This window comes from Anneissia japonica, unplaced genomic scaffold, assembly GCF_011630105.1.
Source record: "Anneissia japonica isolate Jap-2015-1 unplaced genomic scaffold, ASM1163010v1 scaffold287834_len5846547_cov211, whole genome shotgun sequence".
Lineage (NCBI taxonomy): Eukaryota > Metazoa > Echinodermata > Crinoidea > Comatulida > Comatulidae > Anneissia > Anneissia japonica.
The window spans coordinates 1275849-1287664 of record NW_022704992.1 but is presented as its reverse complement, the minus strand read 5'-3'; the positions used below and the strand labels follow the sequence as shown (position 1 = coordinate 1287664).

Sequence of the window (11816 nt, the reverse complement as noted above, 5' to 3'; positions counted from 1 at the left end):
TGTATAAGAGACAGGGCTACGGGCCTGCGCCACCGCCAAGCCGTCCCGTCCCCGCTAAATGTTTCAAAATTTTAATAAATGGGGTAAAAAGAAAATGATACTGTATTTAAATTGTATGAGAGTGCAATTTCCAGCAATCTAGAGGTTCCATAATCATAAATTTTCTTCCCTCAGTCCCAACCATGGTGAGGCTGAGGTGGTTCTTCTCCATCTGTAAAGTTCTTGGATCTGCCACTGTACATATCTGCCGTTTAATACTGTATATATTGCCTGGGCAGATGCAGGTGAATACAGACGGTGCGACCCCACCCCCTAAATGGTATTATATAGAAAAATAATTGTTAAGATTATTGTTAAGATTTGTAAGGTATGAAAGGGCAGTCATGGTTCATATTCTCAAAATTTTCGCGCCTAAGTCCCAACCATGCTGGGGATAAAGTTGTGTGGACTCTCACGCACCTATCATGGGGGAAGGGGAACACGCCCCACATATTTTTAAGGGTTTGTTCCCCTTTACTTTTCGTGAGTCAAGAAGATGCCTGAACATTTTTGAAAGACCCTTGTTTTAACGAAAGAGCGGTATATACAGCCGTATAGTACATCTTATTTTATAGCAAGATACCGGTTTCTCTGCCACACAAACCTTTTTTGAATTACAGTACCGTACTAATACACGACTCGAGTGCACGTGCCTTCATTATAATTTGAGAAGTATGAGAAAAAGCGTGCAAAGATAAGATTGGTTTTCGACGCCACATGAAGTAGGTAAAGTACGGTAGCTTAAATACATCGAAGACAAGTTTTATTTTCTATGGTACATCACAGCGATTAATTAGATCGATGATGATGAATCATACTATATAAGAGTGTCATATCCGGCAATCTAGAGGTACAATTCCCCCAAATTTTACTACAGTCCCAACTTTGGTACGGCAGGGGCGGATCCAGAGATGTCCATAAGGGGGGGGGGGCGAAAGGGGGCCGAAATTTGGGCCCCGCGAAATTTTGGTGTTCTAGACGCCCGAAAATAACATTTGAGGCGTTCTGGGCTATTATTTTTTTCTTTTCCTTCCTTTTTTTCTTTCTTTTTTCTTTTTTTTTTACCTCCCAATAGGGGGGACCGGGGCCGGGCCGGGCCGCCCACCCCCCTAAATCCGCCCCTGGTACGGTACGTGGTTCTGAGATGGGTGTGGACTCATGACGGTTTTGAAGCAGGTAAAGTAAATACATCAAAGACAATGTTTTTAAATTTTATTTTCTACGGTACCGTACGGTACATCACACATATTAATTAGATATCTAGCCTATGGTTGCCGAAAATAGCTGATAAAAGATCATGAGAACTTGTTGGCGCTTCATTTTGATTATAATATAATGGTGATGTAATGATGGTGAATTTTACTATTTAAACGTGTCATTTCTGGCCATTTAGAGGTACTATTTCGTCAAATGTTCTCACCTCAGCCCCAACCATGGTGGGGCTGAGGTGGATGTGGCCTCATGGATTTGAGGTAGGTCAAGTACATTAAATACATAAAAGAAAGTGTTTTTTTTTTTAAGTTTGCTTTTCTATGGTACATCACTCATATTAATTAGATCTCTGTGGTTGCCGAAAATCCCTGATTAAAGATCATGAGAAATTTGCTGGCGCTTCATTTCAACTATATAATGGTGATGTGATGATGAATTTTACTATATAAAACTGTCATTTCCGTCCATCTATTTCCTCAAATGTTTGCTCCTCAGTCATAACCATGGTGAGTGTGGACTCGCGAAATTTCTCCCCCGCCCCCAAACTTTCAAAACAGATCTCCGTTCTTGCACGTACCTCCTACCGCTGAATCCTGCATCCACCCAGACTGCATCTTCAGTAATCGATTAAATAAGACCTCAAATTATCAAAAATGCCCCAGCAGGGTGTTTCCCCTGCACGCCACCGCCGGCCCACCTGCGAGCCATTTCGGTCCGCTCTCTGCAAATTCTCACCCACCTAATGCCGGGCACTCACTGCTGGGTACGACCGTCGCACGACGAATGAAACTCCGCTCCTTGTGAGCGATAGACGACGCAACGCCGTCTGCTGATTGTCGTAGCAGTCTAACGGATGGTCATTAAAAACGATCCGTTACGTGCGCGTCGTCGCGTTGCGTTCTTCATAGAATGGCATCGGCCTACGACCGTCGAGCGCTGTGTGTGCTCGGCTTAATAAAAAATCCTGAGTACGGGCCTAATGATACCGGCGCTATACACATCTACACTATTATTATTTTTATTATTATATACGTCGATGTCATGAAACTTTCTTTGCAAATGATACTGGTGATTTCAATTTGCGTGACCACGTGACCCTATACTTAATACATAACATTTTTTATTGGTTTTACTACAACATGAATGCGATTTTATTAACAAATGACGTAAACATATTCATATTTTAAGCATAAATCGAACATATTGTACCGATTACAAATATCATTCGTTAAAACTATAGTGGATTCGAATTTGCAGTGAACATTAGACATAACCATGTGCCGCTGATTGGTTACTAAACGTTAGTCAGATGACCAGGATCCGCATGTGGGATAGTTGTCTGGTGGTCTTGGAATCTCTTCATCATCACCAACTTGAATAACCATTGTCATGCCGAACTAGAAACAAAGTATAATATTAAACAAATTATTGATTCACACTTCGGTCGAGATAGTTGTGCTGCTTCTGGAATTCGAGCGCCCCTTTCGCCTCCCAAAGACCCTCCAGTTTCACCACAATACAGTACACAGTACTCTCTTTTATTATCAATACAAAACAAACAAAAAATTACTGCGAGATGGTTTAGAATTTGTCTATAAATGCGTATTTATATACTGATTTACAATTTTTCAAATGAAGGGGAGGCACAACATAGTCAGAATAGATAATTGAAACATTAAAATCTAGAGCGGCATAAAAGGACGTGCCCCCCCCCCCCCCCCCCCCCCCATCTATATGTGTATAAGTGCCCCTACTAGACCCGGGCCTGCTGATTATGAATATAGAATATATGAATTACCTCTGAGTGATAGTTAACGTGACAATGGAAGAACCAGTATCCTGGATTTTCAGCTTTCCATCTAATGATGGCATAACCGTATTGTGGCACATTTACCGTGTCTTTCACGACGGCTTTATCCACATCAATTCGTTTGAGTTTTCCTACGTAAAGTGTAGTCAAGTATGTATTTAATATTTTTTATATTGTTTATCAACGCCATCAGCAATTGAATATGATTTATATAATAATAATAATAATAATAATAATAATAATAATAATAATAATAATAATCATCATCATCATCATCAACATCAACATCTTCCTCCATTATTGTCATTCATTATCATTATCATAATTGTTATCATTATCATAGCCATTATCGTTATCATCATGCCATTATCATTTTCTTTGCCATTATCATTATCTTATTACTATCATTATTTTGTTTAAAATATTACTAGTTAGTACTTATTAGTAGAGGTAGTGGTAGTGGTGGTGGCGATGGCGTTGTTGATGTTGGTCGTGGTATAGTATATTAGTGGTGTTGTTGGTATTAGTGGTAGTGGTATTAATAGTAGTAGTAGTAGTGTAGTAGTAGTAGTAGTAGTAGTAGTAGCAGCAGCAGCAGCAGCAGCAGCAGCAGTAGTAGTAGTAGCAGCAATATAACAGTAGCAACATACCGGGATGGTGTCCGGCGGGGGATAGTTTAACCAATTGTAGTTAAGAGTAATATACTGTATTTAAGAGTAGTTAAGCCTAGCTTAAAGTAGTTAGGGACGTCCAGGGTACGACATTAAACTCCATCCGGTCGAAGCGTCGGCGACTAAACTGACAACACTCTCAGATGCCTTAGTGGCTGCTGAGGGGAGGGTGTTTATTATGGTCACCCAGCAGCAAGAAAAAGCAATAGCTGAACAAAGGGCGGATGAGCTCCTCGGCGGAGTCAATGGCCAACCATTAATTAGTTTAGTCTCATTGTTATTATTGTTATTATGATTATTATTTTTTATTTTATTTTATTGTTATTATTTTATTGTTATTTGCTTTTTCTCAGTTGGCCTATATTATTTCTTTGTAAAGCGCATAGGGGCAATGTGCAATATGCGCTATTATAAATATAACATTATTATTATTAACAAAACAGTAGGAGTATATTCGTCAGCTGTACGAGAAAGAGTGGTGTAGTAATATTTTCTATTATCATCATATTTACCTTGGTCGTCAAGTCTCTCGAGTTCCTGGATAGTGATAGTTCCTATAGACTCCTGAGCTAGAACACGAAATGATTGTCCATGTAGGTGCATAGGATGAGGAACTAAATTTACATTATTTAGAAGTACTAACTCAATTACCTGCGGTGAAAAAACAATATTAAATTAATTTAAAATCCAATGGGCTTGACATGTGGCCAATGTTAAATAAGCTATCAGACATCCGCTAATCTATAGTAGCAAGAGTTATAGTAGCACCACCAGCAATAGCAGAAAAGTAGCAGCAACAGTATTAGTATCAGTACAGTAGTAGTAATAGTATTAGTAGTTGGCCTAGTAGTATACAGTAGTAGTAGTAATAGTAGTAGTAGTAGTAGTAGTAGCAGCAGCAGTAGTAGCAGCAGCAGCAGCAGTAGTAGTAGTAGCAACAGTAGTAGTAGCAGCAGTAGTAGTAGTAGCAACAGTAGTAGTAGTAGCAGTAGTAGTAGTAGCAGCAGTATCAATAGCATTATGCTTAGTAGAGCAGCAGTAGTCTATAGTATAGTATTGGGCCATGGAAACAGCGGCTAAGCCATAACTGATCTACATGATGTCGGTATTAAAAATCAAACTTTCATGTTCGTCATGTGTCATTTAAATATGCTCAGGTAGAGTCTATAAGGCTTAGATTGGCGGAGAGTCCATAGATGAAGCTTAACGATTCACTTCCTTCTTCCTCCATTTACCTTTCATCCTTCCTTCAACTTCTTTTGTTGACGATTATTCCAAATACTTTCATGGGAAATATGCAATATGTATTTTTGACCTATTACTAATAGTGTTAGTGTTATAGTGTTATTACTGTCTATAACACCCATGTTGACTTATTTATTAGTTAGTGAATACAGTATATGAATAAAGGACATGATGGTAGATCGTGTAGCATGCTCTCAAAGAATGTTTTCCTATAAGTAAATACATTTTGTAATAAAATGCCTTTTATTGATTTTTTATGATCATTTTAACACAAATGACAAGGAAAACAAATCTCATCTTTTTCTTATTTAGTAAACATTTATTTGTCCTCATTATTTTAAGTATTTTTCGTTATTTTGTCCTCCTAGCTCATATTTCCGTGTAAAAAGTAATACTAAATTATTTATTTTGACTGACCTGTCCAAGTTGAACCTTCAACACGTTGGTGCATTGACAAAGTTCTGAAGTACAACGTTCATACGCTGATCTGTTTTGAGTTGGATGACAGGTTTCAACAAAACTTGGTTTTGCAGTCAATAAAGGCGTTTCTGGAAATTCAAATTCAACATTATCCATCTGAAGTACTATTGCAACTGTGCCGGTTTCATCGTTTGGGTTCTTTTGTATGTGATGCAGGTACTCGTTGATTGCTATGTAGTATTTTTTATCCACATTATATAGTTCTGAAGGGACAGACTCTATAGAAAAATAGTACCAAATATTTATGTAAACATATATTGCACTGAAGAGTACAACCTACAGTACACAAAGGACACCTTTTTAAATGTCTCCAAATTGATTATCTATTAATCTAATTATATCAGAAGTACTGCAACGGTTAAGAATTCAATATCGAACAAATTGATGGATGGCAGATGAGAACATTTTCAATGATAATTTGTAGAAATATCAATAAAGTTGTAAATGTTGATTGTTAAATAATTATTAACTGGCCGTGCAGTACAGTTTAAATGAACAAGAGAAGAGGAAATAACAATGGCATAGCAACAAGTTAATTTAGATTACCTAACGGAAATTTAAAAAAAAAGAGGTTTTCAACTGTTCTCTAAGAATTCTGTAGGTCTATAAAACCAAAACATAATTTTTAGGAAACTCTACACAGTAAGGTGATTGTTTTGTTCTATAGAAATGTATTCACGTTTTAAAAAAGTTTCTATCAACTTTCTAGGGAACCATACAGAGCTTCTGTAGAACCTCTATAGGAATCTATAAAGACATCCATGAAATCCTATAGATTTTCTACAGTAACTCTATAAGTTAGGTTTTATAAAACTTTATAGAATCAACATATAGAAAATCTATACAATTCTTTCTTTTTTATATAAACATTTAATAAAGCATTCTTCAGAATGTATATTTTTCTATAAATTACTAATCCCTATTGAATTACTGATAATTCTGTAGAATTTCTAATATGCATTCTATAGAAACCTGTTTGCTTTTCTGTGAAAATTCTATCAATTTCAATGAAGTTTGTTCATAATAGTAATTTTCTATAATTGTTTTCTATAAAATTCCCTTAACTTTCTATAGAATTGTATGTGAATCGATAATTATTATTGAAAATTCTATATAAATTCTATAAAGACTGGTTTTTTTTTTACAATTCTTTGGGAATTTTGTAGCAGTATAAAGAAAATGAAAGGAAAAAAATTAGAAATAAACACTCCATAGAATCTTATTTTTCTATACAAATACTCTATTTTATAGCTTTTCCTTATAAATTGGTTTTCTATACATACTCTAAGAATACTCTATAGAACTCTTTTGATTTTCTTTGGAATTTCTATCGGACCTACATGAAAACATCTTTAGAGACCCTGTATAAATTCTTTAAAAAAAAGGTCTATAAACCAGGGTTTAGAAAATTATATAGAATTAGCCTATAAACATGCAGTAGAAATTCTATAGAATTGTTTCTATAGAATTCTATACATTATTTTCCTATGGGACCACAATTTCATATAGCACTAAATCGGTGTTGATTGGTAAAATAAGGCAAAATGTTGTGATTTAACAATATGATACAGAGGCCAATCGAAATTTAAAACCATTAAATCATGACGAAAAGGGTAAAATTGATTTATTGCCAAGGATAACAGACTTCAGATTGGGTTTTTAGTGCGCTTTAAAAGTAAAGATTGGAAAAGTCTCAATTTGAATAAATATTAGGTAAATATTAAAAATAATAAGGGTCAACCTGGAATGTGATTTGCTATTGATAAGGTTGATTTTTCATAAGGTTCGCTGGTCATCCAAGAAAACGATTCGCTATTCATAAACAATAAGGACCACTGAGCCCTATTCATTACTCCTAGCCATAATGAAGAAAACGATTCACTAGGCATATGGATCATAAAATTACTGAATGTTCGCTAGTCTCAATCAAAGAAAAGAGTTTGCTTGTCATAGTGTTACATTATGACCGCCATTCAAAAGCTTCACTAGTCATACGAAATATGAGGTTCGCTAGTCATAGTATAAGGTTAAAAAAACATATTACCTAGTGCAAAGGTATCGCTTAAGGAAACATATTGAATTCCATCTAAACCCGTTTCGACATCACTGTTTTTCAGGGTTGAAAACATACGATTTAGAGATTTATTATTATGTGCGCACTGAGTTTCAATATTTGGTGCTTGTTTGTATCTCAAAATCGCTTCTCCACTACTGTTGCATTCGCTTTCTGGATATCCAATGAGAAATATACAGTACGTTGAAGGCACTGCATTGGCGGTTAAAACGAAATCCAACCTGAGAAAAATAATTATTATTCATTTCAAATCGTACGATCGTCACACGATGAACCCGGCCTAAAATTCAATTATAATTTTGGATAGCTTATTTTAAAAGGATCAAATAGGTTATCAACTTCCAACTAGACACAAATTTAAAAGATGTGTATAAGAGACAGCTTTTGTAATCTTTCGTCATGAGTTATGGGTCACACGTGTCGCAGTTAGGGCAGGAATGTCAGAGACTTTAACACTGGTGCTTCTTAGTCTTCATCTTGTCGTTTGCTGAGTACTGACTGTGGGCGCAACTCCTACAGTCAAGAGTGAAACGCATTATACATATACAAGGTATAGGCCTATAATGATTTTACTATACAATATTACAGTATTTTGTTTCGTATTTACCTTTCACCTGGACTAATCACAAACGCATCTACTTGTTTTACCGTCTTGAACTCATGTCCATCAGAACCAATAATATTTAATTTGTGAGATTCAAAAGCAACACGCAGATTACATTCGCCGAATGCTGTATTGATCATGCGCATTCGATACCGCTTTCCTTCCTCCACTTCAAATTCCGTCCGAGGTGTATATACAGTATCATTTGCGTCGGTAAATTTAACGTTTCTTCCCATTCCATTTACTAGTAAAGAAAGAGTATTTGAATTTGCTGCTTTTGTATGATCTACTGCTAAAGCAAAAATTTCCATTATCATAGTACTTGTCCAATCATTTATGATCATCACATGTTCCGAGAGATCGAAGTCGTACTCGCCACCGTTGACTTCGGTTTCTTTTGGCGTTCGGACGATTAAAGAGCCGTACATTCCGTCACCTCTTTGTATACCTGAGTGGGAGTGCCACCAATGGGTACCTGGTGGGTCGGCTATGAAACTGTATACGAATGACGACCCACGCGCTATAGGGCACTGGGTGACCTTGGAGACGCCATCCATGATATTGGTCCTGTTTTGGTTCATACCATGCCAGTGTATTGATAATCCGCCGTCGTCCTGTAACTTGTTAATCACTTTAACACGAATGGTGTCCCCTTCACAGACCTGTTGGAAAACACTTTCATGAAAAGTTTGATAGATGATCCAAAAACAAAATCTACCAAAAGTGCTAACTGGTTGGAGAATATTTAAACGAATCACTTACTAAATTCTTATAACTACGGTACAGTACCTACAACCAAATACCTATAAGCACATCTAATGCTAAACACGTTAGAAATCTAAACACATTAGGCCGGACATGAACACGTTTAGTTTTTAAACGTGTCACCAAAAACAGGACAGAGTTTTGTGTTTAAATGCTCCACGCTGTTTTTACAGTGTATCAATACTATATCTTAAAAGAAAGGTACCTGATAAATTACTAATTACTTAAAATTGTTAAAATTTGTTTGCAGTTATTTATAACTTCCTTTATACTTTTTACCATCATCTACCCTCTTAAATATGGTTTCTTACTTCTATGCTAGGACCAGGGGACATCTTGTTGATCGTTACGACGGGCCTAGATGTACCATCAACTGGCATGCATCGTTCTCGTAAACAGTCTTCTTGAATCCAAGGACAATCAAAACAGTATGTTGACATAGTGTAGGTCCAGGAGGCTGTAAACTGGTATTCACACACTGTAGGCCTGGGGGGATATTCACACGTGCGTTGGCATTCATGTTTGACCGTCTTCCTAATAGCATTTTTCCCGGTTTTACACTCCAAAGATGAAGTTAAACCTACAGTGATGGAAATGATTTGTGGAATAATATTAGTTACAGATTGTATAGGCCTATCTCGGTCAATGTCAATCGAATTTGTGAGATGATCAAGATGTCGAGTTCAATTTTAGAATTTATGCAACTGTTAATCCCCGTCCATACTACCTCATTTTATTTGACAAAAACATGTGACATGCCTAAATATGGTCATTATGACATCACATCATGACCATATATAGGCACATCATGACTATATATGGGCATACAACAGTTTTTTGTCAAAGAAATTTTGATAGTGTGGACAGAGCATTAGATTAATTATTTAAATATACTTTGGTTACGAGGTCATGCTAAGACGTCGTGGTGCCGTGTGAACATAATTAAAACTCATTTAAACAGGTTTAACTGTGTATCAGGTATTTGTGAATAGGTTCTCTTATTTGCCTTGAATGTAGAGGCGAGGATTGTTAAAGTTGTTCAAAGGGTCCCATCATAGGGACTTAGAAGAAAGGTTTTCCTCTCTCTCTTCAGCTATGTAAATAATTGCAGATAGGGTTGACAAGCTGGAAGCTAAAACGGATTACGAAGTTTCAGTTGAATTTAATCAGGTGAAAACTAACGGTTTTAAGAGGAAACACTACAAAACGTGCAGAATTTTTCGATTCTGGAATTATATATACATGGAATTCACTTCCTTCACACAGAGTACAGTACATCTTTATTCATTCATATCATTCAAACTATCACATCTCTTAATTTAAGAGACGAGGCTGCCTCTACGAGTTTTTGCCTTGTTAAATCAATATGGTGAGAATCACTATTGTAGAGCGGGCACTCACCGCGTCGTACGATCGTCACACGATGAACCCGGCCTAAAATTCAATTATAATTTTGGATAGCTTATTTTAAAAGGATCAAATAGGTTATCAACTTCCAACTAGACACAAATTTAAACATAATTTAAACATAATTTTTTGCTGATTTACAGACTTTTTAGTACAAAACATCCTTAAATTTATTACCAGTTAGTCCATGCAAAAAATACAGGAATAGTATTATTAACTGTCGGGGTTAATTTATGGGCTTTTTTTTTTGCATGCAAAGTTTTAATTGCAAGTTAATAATTTACTTAAATATGAAAATTAAGCAATTAAAATATATGAAATTAATTTTTCATATTTTTAGCTCATGACAGACAGTGCATGTTAATTACTTTATACAGTGATGATTAATAATAATAATTAATTAATTTTGTTTAAAGTCGATTCGAGTGGCCGAGCGGTAAGGCAGGGGCGCCGCTAACTACAGCCCTTAACACCGACGCCAGGTTTGAGCCACTCATTGCCCAGGGTTCGTTTGGTAGAACCAAGTCTTCTCGGATAAGGACTTAAATGGAAGTCCAGTGTACATGCACATCTGGCTCGTGTGCACTTTAAAGAATCCATTGTATCTTTCGAATGAGTAGGGGTTTATTCCCCCGATGCTATGGTTAATTTCAGACCTTGTCGTTTTGGAATGATGGGAACATGTAGGCCTACCTACTGCGCCTCTTTACGGTAGTACTTCACGGACCGACCATAATGCAATTCAACACAATAAAGAGCTTTACTTATATAATTAGTTAAGTAATTATTATTACTATTTACAGTAACTTACCAATTAGTAGAGGAACCAAACATTTATATGATACCCAGGACAATGACATTATCTTCATATATTATAATAATACGAACGCCAGTACAATGTTGTATAAAATGTATTTTCAACGCCCTGTAACCACCATTTTAATTTGAAATAAAAATTGATAAATAATCTTTTATAAGGCACAGGATTACCTGCACAAGTATTGATGCTATTGTTTTCCAAAATAAACATGAAACAAAATCCATTTCGACAAACATTATGTAACTGAAATCCACGTCTTTATCAAAATTAGTAAACACGCAAACGAAAGCCTGTTTACATAGAAAATTCAAAATTTAACGTAAACTGCATTTTGTCATATCGTATGAACTGTATTTTTCCTATAGTATGTTGATGCGTACACAGTATTGTTGTTTTAAGTATTTTTTTCAATTATGAAAAGTTGTTCTCAAAGCATCCAACTGTACGTAATATATATATATAAATATATATATATATATATATATATATATACTAAATAAAAAATAGTAATTTTATGTAGGAGTAGGTTCATGCCGATACCAGGGCACTCGTAGCTATGTTGGTAGAGCAACCGAACCTGTAATCGGAGAGTCTTTACATTCCGATTTCCTTAAACCACTATACAATATAGGTAGCATAATTATATGTATTTCATCTTTATCGTGTAGTTTTTAATCATTTTACAAGAC

General features: G+C 35.8%; 1 protein-coding gene across 1 annotated transcript; it reads right to left on the bottom strand.

Annotated features, from left to right (window-relative positions):
* Window positions 1-1421: 1421 nt before the first annotated feature.
* Window positions 1422-11419, bottom strand: LOC117105021 (laccase-12-like). The gene is made up of 8 exons (XM_033246009.1): window positions 11119-11419; window positions 9212-9480; window positions 8139-8797; window positions 7502-7752; window positions 5395-5675; window positions 4245-4383; window positions 3050-3192; window positions 1422-2648 (listed from the first exon to the last, which is right to left on the bottom strand). Exons 1-8 carry the CDS (start codon window positions 11174-11176, stop codon window positions 2553-2555), a joined length of 1896 nt encoding a protein of 631 aa, XP_033101900.1. The 5' UTR covers window positions 11177-11419; the 3' UTR covers window positions 1422-2552.
* Window positions 11420-11816: the final 397 nt, after the last annotated feature.